Source organism: Carassius auratus, chromosome 13 (genome assembly GCF_003368295.1).
Source record: "Carassius auratus strain Wakin chromosome 13, ASM336829v1, whole genome shotgun sequence".
Lineage (NCBI taxonomy): Eukaryota > Metazoa > Chordata > Actinopteri > Cypriniformes > Cyprinidae > Carassius > Carassius auratus.
This window is the reverse complement of record NC_039255.1, coordinates 17940240-17968179: the sequence shown is the minus strand read 5'-3', so window position 1 is coordinate 17968179 and position 27940 is coordinate 17940240. Positions and strand designations below refer to the sequence as shown.

Genomic DNA, 27940 nt, shown 5'->3' with positions numbered 1-27940 from the left:
AAAACATGATTTGAAGTTTTAGGCTACTCATAAAACTACTACTTCTCTATAAAACCACATTGAATGTAGCCTAATATAGATGTTTAATGTAAATTAAATGCTTTTTATCTTTTTTACAATTTATCTCTAGTGGTTTTTGTACATCGTTTCACTTCAAAATTACAAAACAATTTGTTCAGTGAATCAGGATGTGTGTGTGTGTGTGTGTGTGTGTTGTGTTGGGAGGCGGAGCTCTGCGAACAGCTGGACTGTTTTAAGTGCGCGCTCAGTCCACACGGCGGGACAGGGACACTGAGACAGACAGAGCTGGACATCTGAGAGAAGCGAGGCTCTGCAAATCTGTCGAAAACTCCGAAAACGAAGGACCTTACATAGCCGCTGTGTTTTGGATGATTGAGGAACAACGCTAAACCTGTAGCGGTTACTGGTGATTGATGCAGTCCGCTCCTGAACAGCCTGAGCTCTGTCTGAGGGTCTAATAACAAAGCTGGGAGACTCTTCTACTGTCCCCTGTCACAGAGGGAAGGTGAGACACAGTGTCCACACTCTACACTAAACACACGGCTCTTACATTTACGTTAAACTGCAACTTCAATCAGCCGTTTTGCCTTGTTACCAAAAGGATGTACTTCTACATGCTACGGTTTTCAATCACAGGCAAGTTTATTCATTCAAATGCGCACCCGCTAGACATGCAGCAGTTATTCCAGGCATCGAAATCTTCTGTTGTTTCTGCAGGTCCAGAGAAGAGCATACACTGAAGCAAAGATATAAACTTATATAGTAGTCTATATAATAATGCATATGTAAATAAGAGTATAAAAGTGTAAAAATGTGTGTGCTAACAGGTAGGTATGCATCGTGCAATAGTACAATATCAAATGTCCAAATGCCAGGTAACAGTCTAGGGAACCGTTTATCATGTTTTTGTCATTGAAAAGATGATTTATTTTGCATTGCAGATATGATCTTTAAGATAAACCAGTTTGGGGTCATGCAACAAGTATAAATGCACATTGACGAGCAGAGGGAGACAGGCTGGCGAAGGAGAAAGAAGTGGATTTTTTGAAGGGAGCAGGAGAGGACCGTGTGCTGGAGATGTCTCTGTGGATGATATTACCTGTCAGCCTCCCAGCTCTGACCATCACTGGAATATGGGTTGTGTAAGTCCATTTTATGTTTTATCATATCAAACGATCAGGCTTTGGAAATGGATCATGCTCCGGATCCATACTCATTATGGATAAAACGTGCAGATGTCATGTATGCTTTGATTTAAGATTACATAGCTTTATGGTATAGAATAAATAGATGTAGCTTTTATTTGTTACAGATTGTTTTAATAGTGCGATGTAACCAGTACCCATCTAACAAAAAAAGGATGTTTTACTAACATTCCCATTAAGGCATATAAAAAACATTATTTCTGAACTTTCTTAACATTTAAAATGTCAAGTTTGTAAAAAAATGTTAGAATCTTTTGGTTTTTGTTTTGCAAATGTTAAGCGAACATTTTTTTGCTAACATTATGGAAACGTTATTTTTTAATGTTCTCTGAAACAATTTGAAACAAACATTTTAACATAAAAAATAATCTAACTTTCAGGTAAAAAGTTCCATGAATGATGTATAAATAATGTTTTGGGAACATTCTTAATTTTTTTAAAAGAAATATTCTATTAATGTTACTGGAAGAACATTTGTTCATAACTTTGAGAGAGCGTTCCATGTTAGCTGGATACATGCACAATATGAAGCCAGTTAATTTTATGGAAATATATCATAGTTTTAGGTTTGGCCTGCATTGAAATGTTTTTTATAGTACACAGAGATTCTATCTTTATCACAAAAAAATCTGTCTCTAGGTAAAATAATTTGGGACACCTCAAACCTGTGCAAGTATTACATCATGAGCCAGAACATCTGAAGTGCTGCCACTTTCAGTACCATTTGTTTTCAAATTCCTGAACCTTCTCTTTGAGGAGTGGGCTATACATAAATGTTCCCTGAAAAATGTTGAAGACTTTGAGTTCATTATTAGTAAAGTTGTCATGGCACAGAAATGTTGAGAAAGCCCATGATGTTCAGGAAGAGAGCCGTGCATGAACCGGCATGTGATTTTTTTTTTTTAAAGTTCTATGGAAATCAGGTTTTTGACTACATGTGCAATCACAGTTCTTGGAAGACTGCGATCAAGTGGATGTGTAATACCTTTTGTGCGGTTTTATGTATTTGCAGTGATATGCCGGTCACATTGCTTGTCCCTACTTCCTTCCTGTGGAATGCTTGCAAATGCTATGCTTCTACGGGGCGTTCAAGATCCCCTTCCTCTCCTGTAGAGCCTTGAGTTTGAAGTCACTGAGGTGGTTACATAAAGCCTGTGTGAGGAAAGGAGTGAGTAAAACAGAGAAGAGCAACTAAGAGCAGCATCAGTGCCTTCTCATTTACTATGCTAGAGAGAGAGTGTTTGGTTTATTCTTTCTGTGACTCCTGTAGTGACGGTCTGGGAGAAGTTCCCAATACCACAAGTATCCTGTTCTTCTGATTTTTTCTTCCATTATCTGTGCAAGAATGGGCATGTTTTCATAGTTGAGAATGAGACTCTAATTATGATCTATAAAAATAATAAGTTAACGTTTCCAAAATCAACAACAACTAACAGTTCAAACTGCACAAAGAAACTGTTTGGTGTGCTCTCAAACTGAGCCCCCAGTTACACCCCAGTGGAACGTTTGTTTAAATGATTCAGGGTACATTGTTAAAAAAAAAGTTTCCATTTAGGAAAGGGTAAGTTTCCAAGGCAGTGTTTCCACTTGAACGGTATTCCTATACGTTGAGGCTGTTGTTTATGGTAAGGTCACACAGGCTTGAATAGTCCCACAAATATGTGCTGTTCCCTGCAACATTGAACACGTTGTTTATGCAAACAACACTGTGAATATTTATTCATAACAAAAGCTTTATATTTTAAAGGTTATAACAGCTGAAACTGTCAGTCCTCCATTTGTGTCCTCAGTAGTTGTGATAAACTGTTTGGAAATATTAGCACTGTGCCTCTCTGTTTGGGGATGTAGCCTAATTTTCCAATCAGATCATGTTTGGTTTGACTGGACCTGATTAATTTCTCACACTTACAAATACCTGTTGTGGACGCCCAGCACAAGGTGTCCTTGTGAATGGCTCGAGTACATGATGTTGAATGGAGGGGATATGAAAACCGGTGGAGTCTGCCATCTGTTTAAAAGGTTGTTTGTAAAAACATGTGAGCAATTAGATTCAAAAGGGCTCATCAAAACATGTTTCTTACATTCTCACCTCTTTCTTAGCCTTTATTGAGAATAATGTAGCTTTTTAAACTGAATTTATTTTGAAAACTTTGAAATTAGAAAAAGGTTACAAATTTTGCCAAAGCTTAGCTTAAGTCTTTATTTAGAGTTATAATATGTCCAAAAAAATTTTTTTTCAGAGACTCGCCTTCTGCAGAACATAACATAAAGAAGAAAATTTGGGAAATGTCACAGTGTTTTTAGTCTAAACAATTATTAAGTTAATTATCACCAAAACTGTTTAATTATCACCATTCTTCAAAATTCTTAAAATCTTATCTTTTAGGTTTTACAGAAGAAAGAAATTCATTCATACTGTATATTTAGGAATGCATCAATCCTGATACTTGTATCGGTATCGCCCCGATACTGCGCTCCTGTACTCATACTCTTACTCATAAAAATGCCCCGATACCAAAAGCCGATACTACACGCCATGTGAATAGAGCTGTGTACAGAAAAAGAAACACTGACAACAGAACGAGAATGGAGTGATTAGAGTGATTAGCAGAGCTAGCTGAGTGGATTGAGCGTGTGGCAGCACAGATGTGTGAGCTTGATGAGTCTCACAGACATCACTGGAAAGTTCTGCAAGCAAGCAAAACAGTGAACAAGTTACTTAAGTTATTTGATGGTAAGGAGGGCGAGAGAGAAAGTCAGAGAGTGTGCACTTAAACTAAAACTAAATCCTAAATATAAAACAAGCAAAAATTATAGGGGCATTCACTAAAAACAACATTTATTTTAAATGTCAAGCATACAAGATTAAAGCTAACTGAAACTGGCAGACTGTGGCTATATATTTCCTTCTTTTTGTGCACCATTCCAAACATGTGCAGGCTGCGCATGTGTAGCATGCTTTAAAATGATGTTTTTTAATTCATGTAATTTGCGTTCAGGGCCTGGTTTCCGATAACCATTTATCTTAGCGCTTAAGAACATTTTCCTAGGGTAATTTTACGATCATTCGTTATTGTTTCACGTGCATTTCCCACAAATGCACATAAAACAATAGCACGTAGCTGTGCTTTAAGTGCTACTTAGGAGTCGCTATCTGTTTTTCAAGTGCTGAAATGTCACCTTATAGAATGGCTCTTTATTGTAGTACACGATCAATTATTGATGTTAACCTAATGCTGCGTTCCAGACAGACAACTTGGATATAATAACTATAATACAATACAATATTATATTATATTATATTACAGTGTATACTATTATACTTTACATAATAATATATACTATATTTTTTATATACAGTATAGAGAGAGCGAGAGAGAGAGAGAGAGAGATGTTATTTCCGGGTCCAATACATAGCTGGTTTTCGTGCACTTCAGCAAGTCATTGACATTTTTTTCCCCCAGTCTTTGAAGCATTTCTTACATTACTTCTTTTATTATTTTTTTTTTTTTTCGGTCAATTAATTTAATTGTGTATTAATCTTGTATTATCTTATTTATAAATTAATAAAAAAATAAAGAAAACAAGTCATAAAGTGTACAATAAAACACAATAAAATCCTTATATTATAATCACATTGAAGTTGAATCAAGTTAAAGGTGTAATCTGCCGATTACTTCTGTCTTCTTAAGATGCACTTAGGGCTTAACGATTATTCCAGAGCACTCGTAGATCTACGATGATCAAGTGCTACTTAAGTTATGATGCTTTTGATCCACAGACCGTAATATTAAGATCAGTTGTACAATCGTTTTAATGAACTTCTTAGGCTTACGAAGCTTTTGGGAAACTCAGCCCAGTGCGGTTGACTCAAATGACATCAAAATAGTACGCACATATGTACTCATATGATAGAGCAATGGAATGGAGCAGCTCTAATGCGCCATTAAAATGAACAGTGAATGTAACAAAAGCTTACACAATACATTTTAACTGGTATAATTAAGTGTGGAAATAACTCAAGGAAATATCTGTATGCTAAATTAACCCAATTAACATGATTTATTATAATAATAATAATAATTATTATTATTAATCTCTGTACCCAATATTTTAAAAAACAAATACAGGTATCGTTATCAGCTAGAACAAAAAATTAACGTTATCAGTATCAGACTCATTCTGATCCCTACACATATTTAATTTGTGTGTCTGTACTATCCCTTTTAAGCCTTTGAAAGAACAAAAATGAAGAAGTAATGTTTAGCCAAAAAAAGTCACTAACGACTCATGTTACAAGAGAGAGCGAATCCAAATCTTATGATGAGCAGATGGGCTGGGGTTTCTGAGCGGGAGCAGGGTTACTCTGTATCCAGACTGTGGTACAATTTTCTGGGGAAGGCCTCTCTGTGATAACAAGTAACAAGTTGCGTGATTTTTCACAACACTGGCCAGGGCAGATGGCAAAATGTTTGCTTACCAAATGTAATTTTTCTCTGTGTTGTGCTAAGTGTAGAGCAAGGCTCGGGTGATCCGTCTCTTGTGAACACGCTGGACAAATGCAAATGTGTTTGTGGCTGGATGAAATGCAATTCTATTTCTCTCTCTCTCTCTCTCTCTCTCTCTCTCTCTCTCTCTCTATATATATATATATATATATATATATATATATATATATATATATATATATTTTAATATCCTGCCAAATGTTGTCCAGTGGAACAATGTTTATATTAAAGGTATTGATATGCAATAAAGGAGTTAAAATCACATTACAATCTAACATTGTAAAAGCAAAAATAAAGCTTTTTCAAGCAGAAGTTCAATTCATCAAACTAAAAACAAAAGTAAATGAACATGAGCACAGATTAATCGCATTATATTTTGCTCACCCCATTACTGCTATCTGCTAAAATAATTAAAATTCTACATATGACACAATTATTGAGCTCTTATTCTATTGAGCTCCATCTGTTTGGCGTGCATGCTTGCGGCGGCACTCGTTCACTGAAGTTTGGCAGAGAATCTCATGCAAAAGGCTCCTGAAAAAGGAAATATTTCCATGAATTTCTAACAGTTACAGATGGAAAATATACCTGTGAAATGTAAGTCCTTTGAGGAAATCAGCACATCTCAAACGCATTAAACAGAGCAAATCAGAAAGCACACTTATGTCTGCAAGATGTCTGTTAAAGATCGCTTCATCTGGAAAGCATCTGCCGTGTACAAACATCTGATAGACGTCTTTAAGTTTGTCAGTTTTATATACATTCTAAATCATAAACATCTTCAAGACATTTTCTAAACATCTATTTGACATCTGATCGGAAACATGCTATTCTTTTTTTTGCAGATTAGCAAACACTGAAAAATACATCTTGCACACATCAGTTAGACATCTCCGTGATGCACGTGTGCGATCAGGGAAGTAACTTTCAGCAGCACATGAGTCTGTCAGAGCATCTGACAGAGCAACCACTTTAAGCTATATGTGTCAGTATATCTTGCAAGTTATTTTAAAGTCCTTAAAATAAAGCATGTCTCATGTTTAGGACAAACTGGATTATGCACTTTCCCTGCAGCAGCTCACTCTGCGTCTTCTGCTATTATTCAGATGCGCTGATTATTGATATAAATGTTACTGCCTCATACCATATCGTTTATTAAAATATATTGATATATCGTCCAAACTTGATATTCTGTTCAAATTGGTAGGCAAACATTTACTTTGACCGTTATCTGATGGTCCTGTGTTCACTGACATCTCCTGAGGGTCGATGTGACTGGATCAGGAGGGTGTTGACCGTTAGCATGTGTAAAGAATGACACATAATGCCGATGTAAGCTGAAGATATTCAGGTCATATTGACTTAATTTCCAGAGCTCTCTGGTTTTTGGTTCTGTGCTGGCAGAAGACGTGTCAAAAGGACATCAACCTCTGGTTTCATCAGTGAATACACAGGCAGTCCATAAGCATCATGTATAATGATAAAGTGACTTGTATGATTTTACGTGTTTCATACCTTTAAGCATTGGGCATATACTGTGTCTCTTTGTGTAATCTCAGACATCAGTGGTGTAAGCTGGTGTTTGGTCTTTTTGACTTGAAACATTGATTTGAAATTTTGAAAGAATCATGGCTGAATTCAAAGACAGATTGTTTTAGGCCATGATGTTTTTATTTTAAATTGTTTATGTCCATTTTATTTAGATGATGTTTATTATGTACAGATGCTATGGTAACAGTAAGCTTTAATTAGTTAACTACATTAGTTGACAATTATCAATTATCAATACAATAAGGATTTATTTAACTTTTTAATAATCTTTGTTAATCTCAACATTTACTAATACCATAGTTGCATTTGTTAACATCAGTTAATGCATTGTGAACCAATCTGAACATGAATGTTTCTATTAATTACAAAGGTAAAAAAATGCTGTACAATATATTGTTTGATCACGTTATTTAAAGCATTAGCTAATGTTAGAAAATGATACCTTATTGTAAAGTATTACTAATGCGACACCAAACATTCACTTTTCACAATCCTTTTCAAATGAGACAAATTTGTCCTTGCAAATAGGAATGAAACACAAGCTTGAATCCTCCTTTTAAAACTTTTGCTCTGATTTTAACTGATTATGTGGCTAATATATCATAATTAATATTTTTCCAGGTATGCCATGGCCTTGTATAACCAGCATGTCTGTCCTGTGTACAACTGGTGAGTACATATCAATATATTATGGAATCTTTTTTATTATTTATTTAAATTGAATATGTGTGATTAAATATTTTAAATAATGAATATTGAATAATGAATATTTTAAATAATGTTGAACACATTATAATAAAAAAATTAAATTTAAGAAATATTTTTAAAAGAACTCTTTTTTTTTTTTGAAGAAACTATTTTAAGTTTTTAAAATATGTTTTTTGTTAGATTATTTTTATATGTTTATTACCATGTTGGTAACTAAAATCTGCATATTTTCGTCTTTTGAAAAAAAAAGCTGATTTTGGTGTATGAGCTTTGAAGTTATTAATAATTTACTGATAACACCTTTTTAAAATGTGCACATCAGAGAGAGAGACCTCCTGACTTTGTATCTCCTACACCTCTTCTGCTCTAATGAATAATGTATTTGATATGAGATGTTGAACGAGTGTCCGAATCCTGACTCATTGACTTTATTTAGCTCAAGGACGTGTCAGCCAGTGACGAATTAAATCCTGTCTATTTCATCAATCGTAGGTTAACTTCATACCATGAGAGCTTTAGTCAAACATTGGCTAATGGAGCATAGCGGTGGCTAGGTCACTTAAATGTTATAGCTGCTGTTGGGCATTGGGAGGTGGCATACTACTGTACTTTAATTATTTAAAGCAGTAATAATGGCATCTGTGTGTGGGAACGTGAGCAGCGGTATGACTGATTAATAAAACCCACCGTTTCAGAATATCACTGAAATCACCTGTACTTTCGGACTAGGTGTCATATGTACAGCAAATAAAACATTTAATTTAATAACAGTAACTAGTGAGCAAACAAGATCAAATTCAGTCTGTTGAATGAAATGTGGCCCACAGGCTGCCTTTGCCTTTTAAAGTGCTTTGCATTCTTGAGTAATTTTTACACTCTGGAAAAAACAGTGGTCTTTCATAATTTTTTTCTCTTGGAGGGAGGAGCATTAGTCCTGTAGAGTGGTATGTGTTTGCTTTAGTAATGATGTGTAGCCACGTTCTGTTTGCTTTGAGTTCTGCATGGTGTAGTATAGGCTTGCCAAATCTACTGACTTCAGTATCTGTGTGCATCTGTGAAAGCGTTCGGTGAAGAAGCGGGTACTTTTGACTACCGTAGTGTATTATGAATCGAAGTTATGGCGACTTTCAAAACATGTTTATACTGGAATTTAGTTGTAACTCTGGTCGTATTATTCAGCGTACGGTAGGAATGCAGCGGCGTGTAATCAAATTCACCGACACAACCCTCTACGGACACCTTGGCACTTGAATCGCAACAATTGAAAGAGTGTACTTTCAGTTATTTTAAAAACTGTGACATTTTACAAACATTTATTAGATATAAATGCTTATTAGTCATTTGAACTGAACATTTGAACTGGACTGGTGGTGGTGCTTTTTTGGTCATTCTGTATTTCTGTAAAAAATAACAAAAATACTGATAATAAAATAAGATGATAATGACATGAATTCTACTAATAAGAACAGAATAAAACACATTAAGGATTAATGAACTACCATGAATGTTTTCCAAAGGAATTGGAGAAAGAATTCCAAAGGAACGCCGTTATTTTGACAGGAAAATACTACAAAGAATATTGTTTACATGTAGCACTTCAACTCTCTCTTTCTCTCTCTCTTTCTCTGTGTGTGTGTGAAACAAAGTGATGGCAAGTTGTACACCTTCACACTAGAGTTTACGGTAACTTATGTTAAATACAGTTTTACTGTGCATCCATTGAGATGAACTGAAAAATTGCGCAGATCACTTGATGGAGAGTGAAACTCTGAAGCGCTCAATTAGTGTGTTCGGTGAGTAAAATATCTGTGCTAATAACTGACAAATAAAATCTGAGAATTTTTTTAACCGTCGGCTAATATTAGACTCCCCTCAGTCATGGTATTGCTTTCCCGAGACTCAAACCCACAACCTAAGGGTTGAGAGTCAAACTCTCTAACCATTAAGCCACGACTAGAGGGTTCAGACAGATGCAGCTGTCCCAGTCAGTACACTCAGAGCTGTCTGATATGATTCATTATTAATTACGGCCAGTGAGCAAAACTCAAAGTATCTCAAAGTGGTCTCCAGAGACTTGATGGACTGATTTTGGCTCTGTTTTAACTCCATATGTGTATTAATATGGTGGTCTATGCGTTTGTTTGCTTACAGGATGTATAACCATTCATGTGAGGTGGATCTGCCAATGCAGAGAGGACCAACCCTGTGCTGTACTATGGACAATGTTCCTTTCATAAGGTCTGTATGAAATAACTGCAAGAAAAAACTATGCCAATGGGCAACAGTAAATGGTTTAAATGTTATTTTATTTCATGCAATGAAATATTTTGGGTGGTTTTAGTTTTAGTTTTAGGTTAACTGTACTAATCCGGTATAATAGTTTCTAAACTATCTAATAGTTCTCAAAAATATATTGAATTTGTGTTGCTTGAAAAAAGTCATTGAACACCAAAGTGCACCTTATTCCAGGAAAGTGTGGCTCTCAGCCTGGCTCTCTACCTGAGGCAGAGGTCTGTGTCAGCACATTCTTCATGCCACGACCCCTTCCCTTCCTCTGCATAGATTTAGTTTCTATTTTCCTCAGTCTGAAGACTGAGATAGGGTCAGGGGGAGAAATAAGAATCTAAAAACATGTGACCTTCGGGTCACCCTGACAAAACAAGATATTTCACCTTTACAAGATATTTTTCTTGCTGAGAGAAAAACATTCAGAGGAGCTGCAACTGTACACCACACAAAGGAATTTCCCTAATTACTAAGGTAAAAACGAAACCAAACTGACAAAAAGTACAAGAACACTGATTTGAACATTCATTTATTTGACTCTTCTAAGCATTTTATCATCAAAAGGGAAATCTGACAAAATGCATATATTGTGGATTCTGAAATAACTTTCAATAGACCATCTGTCTCCTTTGCCTTCAGAGCTGTGTGGTTATGGAGTATGAACTTGTGTTATGTGTCAAGTCTTATTTATGTGTGTCTTTGGGTGTGTCTGTGATCTGCATGTCTACTACCAGCAGTCTGTGTGTTTGTGTGTGTGTTTGTGTGAGGGTTTATTTTGACTGCTAGCCACCATAGTCTGCGGTTCTCAGCCCAGAGGTGCTCTGAGTCTGAAGTGGGTGAAAGGTCAGATCAACAGACACTCGCACTTAGAACAGGACACACATTTCCAGCTTATCATTATAGACCTTAACACATCAGTGATTTATTTATGGAAAGCAAAGCTATATGTAAAACAGTAGAGATTCATTTGGCAGGAACCTATCACATGGTTTTGGAAAGCTGAATTTGGTTAAGATAATTTTTATTAGGAGAACATGGCTTTTTGGGAATACAGTTAGTTTACATTTATTATGTCTTGGCCGAAACATTTACTTTCTTCTATGTAATTTTTCAATGTTTTGAAGACTATTCATCCAGGTCTTCTTCCATACAATGGCAAGTTGTAGAGAAGTTGAATGTGATTTTCAGTGAATAATGACTTAATTTATCTGTGCTCCTTGCACAAGTCTGTCATATGGTTTCAGAAGTCAAATGTATCATTTTTAAGACTATTATGGTGCTTTTATGGACAAATCTTAACAACTGTCGTCACTATAAAAGTCTTTGTTTGGAAGAGACATTAAGAAAAAACGAAACAGGCTTAGAAACCTATGAGGGTGATTTAATGACAACAGAATTTACATTTTGATTGAACTAATTCTTTAAGGCATTGAATCCAGTGCGTTATGTAGTAGGTAGCCTGTCATTTTCTCAACACTCTTCGGCTGATTGGCTGTAAAATTAGGTTTGTTTACTCCATTTATTTGCAGCTGCATCTCCTTTTAAAGGCTTCATACCACAGTGATATGTTATGTAAAGCTGAAATGGCCTTCAGGAATGATTACCTGTATGTTTATAAGGAAGATTTCCTTTCATGGTGAAGTGCTAGTTTTTCTTTGGTGAAGGCCCTATCTTTGCTTATCTTTTGTCATTTCCCATACAGAGTGACAGCTGTTTGGGAAAAGCTAAGGGTCCTCAAGCCCTCTTCTAGCTCTATCCCCATAGCCCACAGCTGTCAGTGTGCTCCCAAGAGCCAAACAGGCTTGTTTTTGTCAGCTGCCAATGGGAGTTCATCCCTCTGGACCCTTTTCTTTTGAATGTGCATCTATGTATGTGTGTTTATTCATGTGGTGAGAACCCTGGGCATCTAACCTCTGCTCTGATGTTCTGATCTGCAGTAAATGTGGCTCACTTCCTCCGGAGAGCTGCTTCTTCAGCCTCATCTGCAGCACCGGATCCTTTATGGGTGAGTTTACAATGCACATCTCCCACTTACACTACAGTTTAAATGTGGGTACGATTTCTCTAAAAGAAAGTAGGCTCTTATGCTCACCAAGGCTGCATTTATTTATTTATTTATTTTTTTTACATTTTATTGAAATTTAAAATAGCTGTTTTCTATTTGAATATATGCTGAATTTTCAGCATCATTACTCCAGTCATGATCCTTCAGAAATCATTTTTATATGCTGATACACTGTTCAAGAAACATCTTTTATTATTATCACTGTTGAAATCTAAAGTTAAGAGCTGCCTAACATTTTTGTTAAGTACCATGGTAATCTTTTTGTAATAGAAAGTTCAAAAGATTTTATTTTGAAATGGATTTTGTAACATCATTAATGTTTTGCTTTTGATCAGTTTAATGCATCCTTAATTCAGAATAAAGATGTTACTTTCTTTAAAAACACTTATTGGCCAAACTTTTGAACAGCAGTGTACATACATTATATTCATTTATTTTGTATTTGCATTTAATTTCACATATTGGCTTTATGATAAATTCTTAGCCTCTATAAAATCACATTCACCTGTAAGTAAACAGCAAGCTTCACTCTAAAACTTGCTGTGTTGTGCTAAATAGGAGATTCAGATAGCACACTTCACCTTCAAGCATCGACTTCCCTTTTCCTCTCATTTACAGCATTTCTGAACTTTTTTTTGATTTTGGAATTTCGGATCAATCTGCAGTTCACTCGGTAAATGATTCCCATCTGTACCACAATGATTCACTGTCTGGGCAGCAATCAGCTCAGGAAACCACAGGCTTAGTGTGTTTGCTTTTGTGTTATATCACCACGAACTATACAAGGCCAACTATCTTCAACATTACAGATGCGTTTATCTTCACTCATGTCAGATTTTTAGGGGAAGACATTATCATCTAAACGCTGACGATACACACTTCTCATTCTCTAAACTTGCCCGGAAATGCAGTTGTTTACATGCAACTTTGATATTTCACAGCTCAATAAAAGCTCGGTATGTGCATTCAAGGATTTATAAAACGGAGCAGTCAATGCAGTCACTGCACATTACCATACACTGTCATCAGACACCAAATAAGTTGCTGTTGAGGAAGGATGAATCATCTTTAGAAATGATCTGAACTGAATTTGAATCACATCACAGCAAAAACAATGACCAGAGGCCAAGCAGATAAGCAAGAACAGAAATCCCCTTTAAATACAAACTTTAATAGCTAACATTGAGATATTTCAGCTATATCACATTATAAAACATCTTATTTTTTAAGACTTGTTTAAGACTTTAAGACATGGTGTTAACTGGACATTAATTTAGCTGTATCCTGTGTGAGCAGAGCTATATGCAAATGATGTCGGTTACAGCAAAACTACACAGCAGGTCTGTGAGAGTAAAGAATCATTGGTTCAGTGTGACCTCTGACCTGAGCATCTGGGCCTGGGCCTGTGTTCATGCTGAGAGCTGAAGGGCTGTATTGTTGTGTTCAATCCCACACCCAGTCTAACGATAATTGAGAGTATTCTCCTGCTGGGAGATTCGGGCTCTGCCTGTTTGCACAAGGAAATTACCGTTGTTCATCCAACAAAGCAAGAAAGCTGAATTTTGAATAGTTTTTGAAATTGTGTTTTATATAACACAACTATCAAACAAAACCTTGAATGCTACGTTATTTACAGCATCAGCATTCCAGGAAAATAGGAACTTAATGCAGTTGTTTACACTAAAGAGTTTATAAAACACCACAATAAAAAGGTATCTCCCGATCATTCTATCAATGGTGACCAGCGGTTCCCCAGGGCTGCATTGTTTTCTCGTGGCTTATATAATGCCCAGTGTTCCCAAATCTGATCTTTCAAGAGCTCTTTTTGATCTCAGCATGCAATAGAGGAAACCTCTCTCAGCACTGTAGCGCACTACAGATATGAAACAGGGTGGAGGGAGTTCACCGCAGGAACTGACCGAAGCTAGTTTAGGCTGCCGAAGACCTTGTGACACAACTGTTTACTTTTATCTCCTGTTTTTTGTTCTCTTGAGGGAATGCTGCACCAAGGTAAAAACCCATGATCCATTAATGCACAGGTGTCATCTCGCTAATGTGTTTGGGCTACAGTATTTCCGCCACATTTCACCTCTTACAAACTGATGAACCCCTAATGTTGACTCCAGACCAATGACACATTCAAGGCGTATTACTCGCTTTGACTTTTCAGAATCTGATATATCTAGCTCAAGAGAGGCACATTTTCAGGCTGAAAATGTAAAGTGAGTTTGATTGGAATTAAACATAGCTTTGTTTTGTGGTGATAGTTAAACTGCAGGAATAGTAATTGCCCATTTCCATTGGGCACCTTGTGTTTTTTGAGCCCCCTGTCTTGCGCCCTATGGAATGTATTTCCAGAAAACAGTGCTTACCAACACACCTACACACAACCATATACACAGACAGGCAGTTGGAAAGAGCTTGACCTTTTTTGACCTTTTCTTTACACCCATTAAGAAGAATGGGATTCTGGGGTTGTCCAGAGCACAAGAAGCTAAAGTTTAAAGTCGGTCAGTGGTAAACAGATATATTTAGCCATTGGCAGATAGCTGTCTGTGCTGAATTCCCATTGTTCCTGCGCCCGTTTCCACTGGGGGCCCATTCATGAGGGAATTGTCAACAGTAGATGCTTGGGAAAGGAAGGCTGAATCTGACAGTGTAGTCTAATGCAGTTAACAACCATTACCCGCCACAAGTTCTGTTGCTGTTCTGCCATTTCAGCTGGATTTTATTAAACAGAGTTAAGTTCCTCAGCCTGCAGACATGTTGTTTATTTTCCATGCTCGTCATTTGCTGTATCGAACACATCGAACATAGTAGTTACTGGTTACAAATTAGTTACTACTGCAAAAGTTACATATAGCCTCTTATATGTAGAAGGCTGAAAAGACCAGCATACAAGGTCACCAGCATACAGTATGTTTTGTTTTGGATGCTGGTCCTCAATGAGCTCTTGATCTAGCTTAATCAGCAAGAGTTTCTTGATCATCCAGCTTCACCATGCTGGTTGACTTGCATCATGCTGGTTTGAAACATGGCTATAGTGGTCCCGTTTGCAAGACCAGCACTAATTAGCATAATTAGCATTAGCATAAATTCATGCTGGTCCTTCCTGCAGTGTTTCAGTACTATAAGTAATCATGCCAGTTTTAATGTTGTCTAGGAGTTTGCTAGGAGGTAGTTTGGGCCGAGGAAGGGGGCACATCTGCCTTCAGTTTTCATTAAGCATTAACCCAGCATTGAAACAGTTGAGCAGATTGCACCAGCTTGATTTATGTTAGAGAACTCACCGTGAAGTCCCTTTCTTATCCACTCTCTCCTTATCTTTCCACATTGTTAGCCTTTACATTTTTTTTTCTTTTCCAAAGAATACTGGAAATAATGTTTTGTCAGAGTGAGTCTGACTCAGTGAGCCTGAGGGCAGCTGGATCGGAAATGAGTAAAGATACTATCCTTCTTCTGTCTCATTTGTTAGGTCACAGTAGCCTAGTTAGATGACATACTGTATGCCGTCATGACTTATTTGTACAAACAATTGATAAAACATCCTAAAGAGTGCAAGTAACTTTGTTCCTGTACTTCAAATGTGACCATGGACCACTAAACCAGTCATAAGTGAAGAGAAAATCGCCTTTAAAGTTGTCCAAATGAAGTTCTTAGAAATGCATATTACTAATCAAAACTTAAGTTTTTATATATTTACAGTAGGAAATTTACAAAATATCTTTATGGAACATGATCTTTACTTAATATCCTAATGATTTTTGGAAAAAAAAAATATATATATTTTTACCTATAAAGTGTATTTTTGGCTATTGCAACAAACATATCCCAGCAACACGCAAGACTGGTTAGCTGGAATTTAAACGCAAGTTGTAGTTTTTTTATTTTTTAAGAAAATTATGGTTTAATTTAGGTAAGATGCATATAATTTATCAAAAGTGCTAATAATGTTACAAAAGATTTGTCGAGAAATATTTTATAAGCAGCAAATCAGCATGTAAGAATGATTTCTGAAGGATTGTGTGACACTGAAGACTGGAGGAATGATGCTGAAAATACAGCTTTGACATCACAGGAATAAATTACATTTTAAAATATTCAAATAGAAAACATTTTTTTTACTGTATTTTTTTTTATCAAATAAATGCAGCCTTGGTGAGCATAGAATACTTCTTTCAAAAAATTTAAGTTATGTTATTTTAAAATAAACAGTTTCTATAAGCTTCAACATTCCTGTGACAGTAAAGAGGCCAAGTGGTTTGTAGAATGTATTGACATAGGCTTATATATATTTTTGGCATTATGATAATTGTATTATTTCTGTGCATATTTAAAAAAAAAAAAAAACTGTTGGTCTCTGTGTCTCACCAATCTCTCTGTGAAACTGTGCCTGTCAAAAATACATTAAGATGCTTCGCTGTTTCATTGTTGCCATTTTGGTGGCTTCTGTAATGAATATTTTATGTATGTGTCACTGCTTAGCTGAAGGGAAAACATTAGAAATGCTTCATAGATATCCTACATATACGTCAGTGGAAGATTTCCCGATGAGAAGTTGAAGTCATTAGATGAGGGCAAGTCAAGACAGATTTTTCCTTGTCCAGATTTTTCCAGATGTTTTGGATAGCATGTCACTATTCACTAAAGCCAAGTTTACCTTCATTTGGTGCTTATTGAGTATTACTTTTGGACCCTGTTTATACTGCTTACATTGTCTACCTTAAATTATCTTTGTATCACAGGAAGTCATATTTGGATGTCATGTTTTAGAAATCTTGTATGTTAGAATTCTGCAAATTGTTTGCTTTAACATTAGGACAAGGCATGTTTTAGTGTCAACCATCCAAATGGTTGACACGAACTGTTTTTAATTAAAAGTCCACATTGTTGAAGGCTGCTATGCTTTTCATTAGGAATTCTGCATATATACAATATATATATATATATATACACACACACACACACACACACACACACATATTCAGTGTCTTTTAAATGTGTGCTTTTCTGCAAATTTAATTGTGGCGTTTCTTTATAAAATAATATTTTTTTGTTTTCTCAGTGATGGTGATTGTGATGCTTCGCTATGCCCATGTGATAGAGAAGCATCAGAACTGTGTGTTAAACACAGCAAGTCTCTCCACCGGCTGGATCTGTGCTGCTGGACTCATAATGGTCGGCAACTTCCAGGTACAGCTTGCATAAACCTTACTTACTTGTGTCCAAAAACTGCTCCATTTTAGCACAGGAAGATTTCTCTTTAGGGTCTTCAAGTTGAACATTTGACAGCAGAAGAGGAAACACACTCTCATAGGCTTCAGGCTCTAATGCACAGTGGCTTCCTGAAGAAACACTGGTATTACCATGTATATATAATATGTTTTTTTAGGCTAAAAAAAGGCTAAACAATAGTAATTACAACTATGATAATTTATAATTTAATGATAATTTATCTATGACATTATATATTACATTATATTAAAAGATATATTTCTTTTTTTTAGCCTCAACATAATTTAAAAGGTACATAACATACACAGTTTCACCTAATCTCATGTTAATCTTGAGTACATATAGAGTAGTACTGCATCCTTCATATATCCAAAAAGTCTTAAGTTTTATCATATTTATAAAAGAAAAATACAGCTTTTCTCCGGAAATTCTCTCCGGAAAAAGCCGGGCTCTTGTAGGCATGCCGTCACTGAAATGACCAGAACACGCAAACGCACTTGATACACTCCGTTGCTGCCCCGGAAAAACAAACTGCATCCACTGTTCATGTAACTCTGGGTTCTTGGGGAAGCTGAACACGGTAAACTTTACCTCACATACAATCTTTGTGTATGCTTATGTTTGTGTTTGCAAGTGTATCTTAGCAAGAAGTTGTGTGCATGTGTATATATCAGCATTTGAGAATACCTCTGTCATTCGTGCTTGAGTTACTTTACTCCTGTTCTACCTTGGATCCTCCTCCAGAGCGTTTAAATGAATGATAAATGCCAGACTCCATAAGCCCTCATGCAGAACCACATGCTCCTCTGAGTCCTGTGAAAGCAACATCCTTTACCTTTATTCAAGAATTGGCGTGAGCCCTTGGCCACAGTGTTTTTGCAGGTTGAAATGTTTGGACGTTTGGCCGTGTTCCCAGACCTCTAGTGATGTGGGGAGGTCGGCCAACGGGGGCATCGCAGGTTTTTATGGGTCGATACAGAATGGGGGAGGCAAATCTTTCTGCCGATAATATAAGCACCAGAGACTGATCTGTTTACCCCATAAAAAGCAATGTGTAACCTTATGTGTAGGAGCACTTGTTTTTTGTCCATCTCTCACTAAATCAGGCTGTATTAACTTGCCAGCTGGCCATTGAAACATTTGTTTGTTGCATCCTAAAATTAACTGGGATGGACTGATTTGGATAGTTCGAAAAAAAAGCTCATCTTTTACTCATCCTCATGGCGAACTAAAACCATTCGTTCATTTTGGAACACAAATTAAGATGGGGGATTTCTGTCCCTCTATTGAAAGTCTGTTCCACCAGAACATTGATGTTTAAAATGTTCATGAGATCGTAAAAGAAATCCACACTAATTGGGCGGTTTAACTGAATTCATCTGAAGAGACACAGTTACTGTATATAATGATATTTAGATTACATTTACATTTATTCATTTAGCAGACACTTTTATCCAAAGCGACTTACAAATGAGGACAGTGGAAGCATCAAAAACAACAAAAAAGAGCAATGATATATAAGAGCTATAAAAAGTCTCAGTTAGGTTAACACAGTAAGATTAGGCTATTCTTCACATCCAGTATGGTAAATTAAAGCTCAACTGTACTTGCCATATGGACAAGAGCCTCACTGATTCAAGCTTAAAGGGGTCATATGATGTGATTTCATGTTTTCCTTTCTCTATGGAGTGTTAAAAGCTGTTCGTGCATACTGAAGATCCATAAAGTCTCAAAGATTAAAGTCTCAAACCCAAAGAGATATTCTTTCTAAAAGTGAACGCTAATCCACGGCTTTTTCTAAAACTCCTCATTCAAATTTTAAACCTTAAAACACAGAAGTACATTGCATTACACCAATTGTTTTAGCCTTTAACATGCTCAAAATGCTAAAATCAAATCGGTTTCCTATTTATGAAATTGATAGTGCATCAAAGTTTTGGTTGCATGCACTTGATGGACATAAATCTCTCAGGTTCCTTAGCAAATTTTCACATTTGCATTTTGAGGATTAATGAAAGTCTTATGGGTTTTGGAACTAAATGAGGTTGAGTAAATGGTGACATAATAATCATTTTTTGGTGAATTTTAAGGATTAACGAAAGTCTTATGGGTTTTGGACCTAAATGAGGTTGAGTAAGTGATGACGTAATAATAATTTTTTGGTGAAGTTCATCCAGCTTCACAAAGAAGATCATGATATCTGAACAGCATCTCAAGCATAAAAAATCAGGCAATTTCAAGCTGGTCTAACCCAGTCTTACAGCAGCGAAGATAGCTTTAATGCTTCACGTTAGGTCATTGTGATACAGGACCACCCGTGCTGTTTGGAGAGCAGTAATGTGTAGTGAGCAGAGAGTTTCATGTTTGAGTGGCACATGTGAAGTCTGCAGTCCATTAGGTCACATTTGCCAGCCCTCTTTCCATTCCCCTCTGCTGTTTCCTCCATCAAAAATAAAAAAAGAAGTCCCTTCCTCCTCTGCTGTTTGTGTAATGAAAACATGTACAGAGCATTCCTGCCCACTGTCTGCCACATGCTCCAGTCAGGCCTTCATAATTTTCAGCATCAGGAATAAGGAACAAATCCTTCAAAATGTCCTGCTTCTAGTTTCAGTAGGAAAAATGTCAACAGAGGAAAGATCGCTGCTCTTGTAAAGCAGCTTCATGGTGTCTTAAAAATTTACTTCATTAATGGGAAATATTTCCAAGTGAATATAATTTTTTGATGGATCCAGGTGCTTGGAGGAAAGAAGTTGAAAGCCAAGATGTCCTCATGACTTTGGCCAAAAAGGATAATTGTTTTAGAATAATGTGCACCAGTGAATCATTCACAATACATTAAAAAACTTTAATTGCAGGTAATTCAATTGTCTTGATTGCAGTTCACTCCAGCCTTTCAGTAGGTAGTTTTGAATTGTTTTATAATGACAAAGTAATAATTGTATCTAGATTTTCAACTTCTTAATATGAAGATCTAGATATACTTGTTCCAGTCCTATCACCAACATTTAATTACAAAATTAGGCATTTCTTGGAAATAAAAATGGATTGCTCCATCCTTCCTGTCTCCTATGAAATGGAGAGAAGGTTACTGGAAGCATGGATGAATGAGTCATGGCGTACCATGTGCTTTGTGTACGGAGTACAGAGCTCCCTTGATCTGACAGGCGGGAGAGGCGGGAATGAGCACGTGGCCCAAACGCCACATCTGCACCTCATCAGCAGGCCTGCCTGCCCTTCTGGCGCAATCCACCGCTGCAGTGTAGGATGACAGGGGTGCAGACAGACTCTCATTATTATCAGGAAAATGGGAAGTCATGTTATGTAACTCAGGCTGTACTGTTTCTCTATCCAAATTTTGATAGAACCTGATAGTACTGATGGTCTTGGATAGTTAGTTTTGGTTTCAGAATGCTGTGTTGTGGTTTTCCTGAAGTAGATTGGGAAGAACAAAGCTTCTCGGAGTGTGTTCGGTTGTGATTGGTACAGGTGTGCTGTTCCTGTCCTGTTCCAGCAGACCTGTTTGAGCTTGCTGAAAGAGCTGCACTACACTGCCTTGTGTTTCCTAATAAGCTAAAGCCTTATTCAAATGAGTCTAGTTTTTCTTAAAGATTTTGCAGATGTAGTTTTAAGCTCATCCAAATCGAATAGTGACGAGGTGAACTTGGTGAAAATGACTGTGCAAATTATCTAAAGTGTTTTGACTGTTTTTCAGGGTTCTTCTGAGAAATCAAATGATTAGTGGTGTATTATTTTTCCAGATCGGTTAATTATTTTGACATTTGTTGAATTATGAAACTAAAACTCAAATTTTGTTTGTAACACTGCCTGGTACACCTGCTGACTTTCTGAGTAAAATAATATTGTAGCCTATCAAATAGAAAAAAGTGAACTGAATCTATGTGGAGATTCAATTCTACTAATTTTTCACCTTAAAGTCTGCATTAACAGGAAATACATCCTATTTGTTTTAAAAATGAATCTTTTTGATTTTGTGAACAATTAATCCATGCATACATTTCATTTGTACAAAAAAACATATATATTTGAGCTCACAATTCTTAATAATGTCTTTAGTGATATATGTGATATAAACTGATTTGAAACAGTGCCACCAATCTCACCCATTTGTGCAACAGCAGCTGCTTAATGCTCAAATCTAATTGGACGGCCCGTTTCATCGAGTGTTTCATCAAACTCTGAAAACCGACCAGAGTTTGTACAAAATTTCTTGTTTTTTTTTCTGAAGTGTGAATGGCTCCATAGAGAACAGCCTTTTAGATTTAAGAGCGTCATTCGTGCTAAACGTTCACGTTCAGTGTGAGAGGGCCTTGAGAGTTCCTGAGAACTACTAGACATCCTGTGAGCACGTGTGCATGTTTTAGACATGAGTGTGAATGTTTGTTTATGTGGATGCTTGTGTGGTCCCCTATAAACATTTAACTACAGCCAAACGCGTGTTTCTTGCTCAGAATTGGACTGGAGAGATCATCCTGAATTAATGAAGATTGGGACTCTTCTTGCGTTTCAATGTTGAAGTGTGTGTAGTTGAGTTTTCTGTGCATAGACCGTCTCGCTTGGTCTTAGTCCTGATGGTCTAGCAGGTACTGGCTGCCAAAGCAAACTGTGTAGATCTTTACTTCTGCATTCCAAGAATGGAGGGAGGGATCCCTGAAGAAAAAAACAAAAAAACTGAAGTCTATGAAAAACTGCAAGACCTTTGATCAGATACTCAGGTGATGTGCAATTTAAGACTTGTATTTGACACCCATACTTATTGTATTTTATGCTGTTTGCTATTGTATGCAACTTTAAACACTGTGCACAAAGAGAGAGAGAGAAACAAATCTCTTTTTTTTTTCCTACAAGGCTGGCATTCAACCACGTCATAAAGCAAGTCCATATGACAGAAGCTCCTTTCTCTTGCTAAGAGAAAATACCTTGCACTTGTATGTCTGTTACTGTGTCTTAGATCTAGATTAGTTTTTTTTTCATCTGAACAGATTTAGAGAAAATATAACGTTACATCACTTGCTCACAATTGGATCCTCTGCAGTGAATGGGTGCCATCAGAATGAAAGTCTAAACGGCTGATAAAAACCTCAAAATAATCCACAATCACTAGCTAGGACCACGCCACAAACAAGCTATGAAACTGTTAATTGAACAGAGAGTTGGGGAAGAGTAGAAAGAGGATGAAAGGGTCGAGGGAATGGGATGATGGTCAGGTTGACCGGGGCATCTAGAATTGATGGCTCAGAGAGACTCAGGGCGGGGGTAACGTCTCTGGCATATATTTAGGCCAGACAATGAGGACCCCCTGATACAACCTGATAGAAGTATAATGTGGGTTAAGGTTGGCTGAATGGATGAGAAAGGGAGAGGAGGGTGGGTTCGAGAGAACAAGACTAAGATGGAGGTTTTTTTTAGAAGTCAGGTGATTGGGAACATCAGCTCAATATTTAGACACTGAAGTGAAGGGGAAGTCTTAGCCTTAGGGGAACATACAGGATATCATTTGCTGAGATAATCAGTGGTTCACTGACAGCCTGGAGTTGATTTATGGTGTCCAAAGTTCCTCCTGCAACACTTTACACTTTGCTTTTGTTTGTGTGTAAAAAAAAAAGAGGTAAAATAATAAATGCAGATCAAGGTATTGAAAGGGATCGATGGAGGGACAGTGATATATATGCTGTCTTATGAAGTATAATAGATTGCTATGCAATAATTTGTTTTGAAAGAGATTAATACTTTTAACCAGAGGATTAACAGAGGCTTTATATTGATCAAAAATTACATTTTTCTAAAAAAAAAAATTACAATAAAAACATTTTACACAAACGTACTATGCATCAAAACGTTTTTCAACATTGATGATAAGAATAAGAAATGTTTCTTGAGCACCAAATCAACTTATTAAAATTATTTCTAAAGGATAATTTGGCACTGAAGACCGGAGTAATGACTGATTAAAAATAGCTTTGGCATCACTGGAATAAATTATGTTTTAAAATATCTCACAATAGAAAACAGTTGTTTTAAATTGGAATAATATTTCACAATATCACTGTTTTTACTATCATTTTGATCAAATAAATGAAGCCTTGGTGAGCATAGGAGACTTCTTTTAAAAATATTGTATGTTCCTTATATAATATCACATGTTTTAAAGCATGATATGGATTTTTACTGACATTTTCCAGGTATTTCAGACCTTGTCTGGTGTGGTTTATAGTGGCGTTGTGGTTGTTCTGCTGCCCTCTGCTGCTGCTGGTGGTGTTGAATGTGATGTGTGATGTGGCATTGTGAACTCCCCTTTCTCTGCCTTCAGCGCTCAGACCTTAAAAACACCACACAGTCCTATTTTGGCGAGCACAGCTAAGCTTGCATCTATAAAAGTTGTGTTTTTGGGTTGTGTTTCCCATGTGCTTTAGAAGAATTTTGGGACTGTGGTTTTGTAATTGATCAGATTCACTTAGACTTACTGTACTGACAGTTATAACCCATCTTTCATTGTTTAAAGTACGAAAAAACCTGTTGAATTTGCATACTGTATGTATCACCCACATAATGTGACATGTTAACTGTATCTGCAGTTTTGATTGGTGAATCTGTGCTCACTGTTTTCTGTCACTGTGTTCCTCACAGGTGGATAACTCCAAGGTTCTTCACTATGTTGGAGCAGGGGTGGCCTTCCCCACTGGTTTGCTGTTTGTTTGTCTCCAGTCTGCGCTGACCTACCGTCTGGCGAAGACTCAGGGAGAATATAATGTGGGTCATTTGCGCCTCTTTATGACCCTGCTGGCCTGTGTAGCCTTGGTGCTCAGTATCCTTTACACTATCACTCATCCTCATATATTGTCTATTTGTATTAGGGTTGTAAATCAGTTTAGATTATTGCTGTTATAATATCAGATTTTAATTACATGATTATGTTAGCAACAATAATTCACAATAACAATATTAATGCAATAGCTATAGAGAAAAAGTCAAATTCATCTTTAACTTTATTTTGTTTTCTCTTTTTTTTTTTGGTAGATTTAGAGAGAGAATTAATATATTTAAATATTTGCTCTTTATTATTATTTTTTCTTTTAATTCTCCCACCATTTCCCAAACGACCAAAACCAATATCAAAACAGCTGATTGCTTCTCTTAATATCTTTAAAAATCTATTAAGAATATTAAACACTGATTTTTAGATTTTTCAGTATGCATTAAAATGCACAAGTAATGGGACCTCGTTGCAAATCTTCAAAGCAAAATAAATATTATAACAATTTTGCCACACTTTATTCATTTAATATTGTATTTGTAACATTTAGTTTCTAATTGGACTACACAATCAAAGAAAATTTGGTAAATAACTTTTTTATTTCTCAATTGGATTTGTTGAAGGATTTGTGGCTGAAGTTAACAGAATTAAACAGCTAAACATTAAAAAACATTAATGGATTAATTTCAACAGCTGTAATATGTAGTTGTTATTTTTTTCATTGGTCAGGTTTATTGTTGCAATATTCTCAGATTTCACATATTCCCAGAATATCCTGTTCAAGCCTTCAGGCTTCAGCCTCTTTTGCTTTTCTTTTCTTTCCCAGTCAGTGAGTTCATGCATGTTCTTCCTGTAATGCAAACAGGCCTGATCATGAGTTTACAATGTTCACTATGATTCCTTGATGAAACTTTCCTCAGGCGGGGCATTTTTTGTCCAGGAGAGTTTTGTCCTGCAACATGCATCAGCCATTTTCGAGTGGGTCTTCTGTGTCATTATTATGCTGTTCTACGGCACATTCGCTTTTGAATTCGCCGGGATATCTAGTGACACAATGATGGTGCTGGCCCGAGGGCAATCTCTACAGTCTGTAAGCCAAAACCACAAAATGGAGTCTCTTGCTGGGGTCAGTATGCACCAGACTGAGAGCCTGTCCAAACTGTAACCTCAGTGTCCCGTATCTGCCAATCTCTCTCAACACTAGAAAAGAACACTACAACCGCAGAGGGAAAGTGACAGAAACTGGACCTGGCTCTCATACAACCGGCTTACCTTTTGGCAAAGAATCCAGCTCATATTTTGCACATTTTTGAGAGATTTCTTCACTTTCCGGGGACCTTTTGAATCGCACAGCTTCCACACTGGGAAAAACAAAGGTAATTGCCTGGATGTGTTGGAGTTTCCATTAGATCTCACTGGGATTTTTAAGTATCTGTGTAACTTGGATAAAGGAACTAGACTGCTAGTTGGCTAAACTACACATGTCCATTGGTGAACCCAGGGGACCGCTGCATCAGAAGCCTTCTGCAACACTCAAAAATGTTAACATAGCCCCAACAATGGTTGTTGTGCCAGTTCCAAACATTGCAAGAAAATGGATCCAAAAACGGTGATTCTTTTCTGTGCCTTTAGGATGTTTTTTTTTTTTTTTTAGAGATCTTTATTTTCAAAGGCAGTGATGGTTTAATCACATAATATTGTATTTTCACATATCACTACTGTTTGATAACTGATCAAGGTGGTTCATTTTGCCTTAAATACCATATGCTGTCAGAAATGTATTTTCAGGAGATTTTCATTACCAATGTGCCTTATATACCAAAAACCAAATACAGATATTTATTAGAAATGTATTCAGTTGCCTTGAATATATAAGGCATGTATTTTTTTCATATAATGCAAAAAAAATATGCTGGTTGTAAAAAACTAAGCTGAACGAGAAAACTTCTCGTGAAACAGGTGCATAAACTTATCACATTAAGTAGCCAGTAATTGGTGCCATTCCAGGCACCATGTTAGAGTCTATGAGTTTTGCTTTACATTTTGACCAAATTTAACTGAGAAGAGGGTTCTGTGGTCAGGGTGATCATATGTTTCCCTCTTTCTGTCACTGAAGGAATCGTGTGTTGAGTGGGGGGTTTATGGGGGTCACAAGGAAGCGTCTAGTAATGAAAGATGAATGAAGCTGGCCTTTAAAGTAAAGGGTGATAAGTGTAGGTGTTCTTAAGATGTACAGAAGGTCTCTGTGAGCTGTTTTTTGCAGACAATATTACTTGCAGCAGGACTGCAAATTTATGATTGATTTAGTTTCTTTTGAAAAAAGATACAGTTTGGTTTACATTTGTCAAATGTTTTCACACTACCAGCATGACAAAAAATGAATATCGTTCCTCATTCATTATCAAGGGAGTTTTGTCATTTAATTTGTAAGGATAAGAGCCATATTTATGCTTCTCACTGTTTGCTTCCACCAGAGCTGTCCTGAGAACATCATTCATGTAATTTCAGTTTACTAATTCTCTACGCTCAGGAATTCAGATCTGTCTTTTGCTGTCACATATCTTCTCTCTGTGTTCCAGACTGTGTTGATCCTCCAGATATGAGTAAACATTCAGCTGTTTCAGTAACTTGTTTAGAACATTACCTTCATGTAACCAGAGAGCTGTATTTTGCTTCGATTGCATCACTGGGACTCTGTCAACCCCATAAATTGGTTTAATTTGTTGTTTAAACCATTGTCTCAGAAGTACTTCTTGTGTATTGTTTAAATAAATAATTCATCCAAACATAAAACTTCACCAAATATTCAACTTAATTTAGTTTCAAAGTCCAAATCTGTTATACTCTATGTGGAAGTCAAAAGAAGAAATTAGAAGAATTGTTGTGCAGCTTTATTCCATACCAGACAATTCACACAGCAATGACCAACATAAAAGAGGCTCATAAGACTCATTTGGTGTATTTTAGCACAGTGTTTTTTTATGTTTGTTTTGTTTTTTAGATTTTTTGGTGCTTAATAGACATGATCACCGTGAGGTGAATTTTAAAGTAACAAGAAAAAAAAAAGAATCTTCAGAAAGAATCTTCAAAAGTTTGCAAATATTCTCATTTTGTGTTTCACAGGGGGGAAACATTTCAAAGTCATTTTTGACTAATCCTTTAAGAAACCTGTTAAAATTCATTTTGTTCCTTCATGTATTATCTATTAAGTTTGCTTAAACTAGGACTCTGGTGGTCAATAGCTGTACTGTTGCAAACATGCTGTCATCATTCAACAACAAATATCTTCATGTGCCTTTGTGTCAGCCAAAGATTGAATCACTTATTGGAGAAGAGTTTTGGGGTGTTTAATTGTGCTGTAAAGTTGCCTTAAAATGTGTGGAAATAAAGCAGAATCAAACATTAGTCTAACTTTTCTCTTATCTCTGTGAATGAACTTTGCTTTAAGTCATGGAGACTGTGTCACACATTTCCAGTTAGTGGTCACCATGGCCTTGGAGTTTATTTAAACACATTGAATTTGTTATTCTGGTTTGATTTATCAAGTGCTTTGCTTCATATTTTGGTGACCTATTACAAAAATGTGGAA

At 36.4% G+C, this 27940-nt stretch overlaps 1 protein-coding gene across 1 annotated transcript; it reads left to right on the top strand.

The window, feature by feature from the left end:
* The first annotated feature begins 253 nt into the window (after positions 1-253).
* LOC113112928 (transmembrane protein 150A-like) lies at positions 254-27756 on the top strand. Its single transcript, XM_026278864.1, has 8 exons — positions 254-526; positions 963-1163; positions 7907-7954; positions 10145-10231; positions 12217-12284; positions 17410-17537; positions 24225-24402; positions 25272-27756. Exons 2-8 carry the CDS (start codon positions 1099-1101, stop codon positions 25514-25516), a joined length of 819 nt encoding a protein of 272 aa, XP_026134649.1. The 5' UTR covers positions 254-526; positions 963-1098; the 3' UTR covers positions 25517-27756.
* The last annotated feature ends 184 nt before the right edge of the window (positions 27757-27940 follow it).

Coding starts and splice junctions, on each gene's coding strand:
- LOC113112928 (XM_026278864.1), top strand. CDS start 1,099: ATGTCTCTGTGGATGATATTACCTGTCAGCCTCCCAGCTCTGACCATC. Junction 12,285..17,409: donor CAGCACCGGATCCTTTATGG/GTGAGTTTACAA, acceptor TTGTTTTCTCAG/TGATGGTGATTGTGATGCTT. Junction 17,538..24,224: donor TAATGGTCGGCAACTTCCAG/GTACAGCTTGCA, acceptor TGTTCCTCACAG/GTGGATAACTCCAAGGTTCT.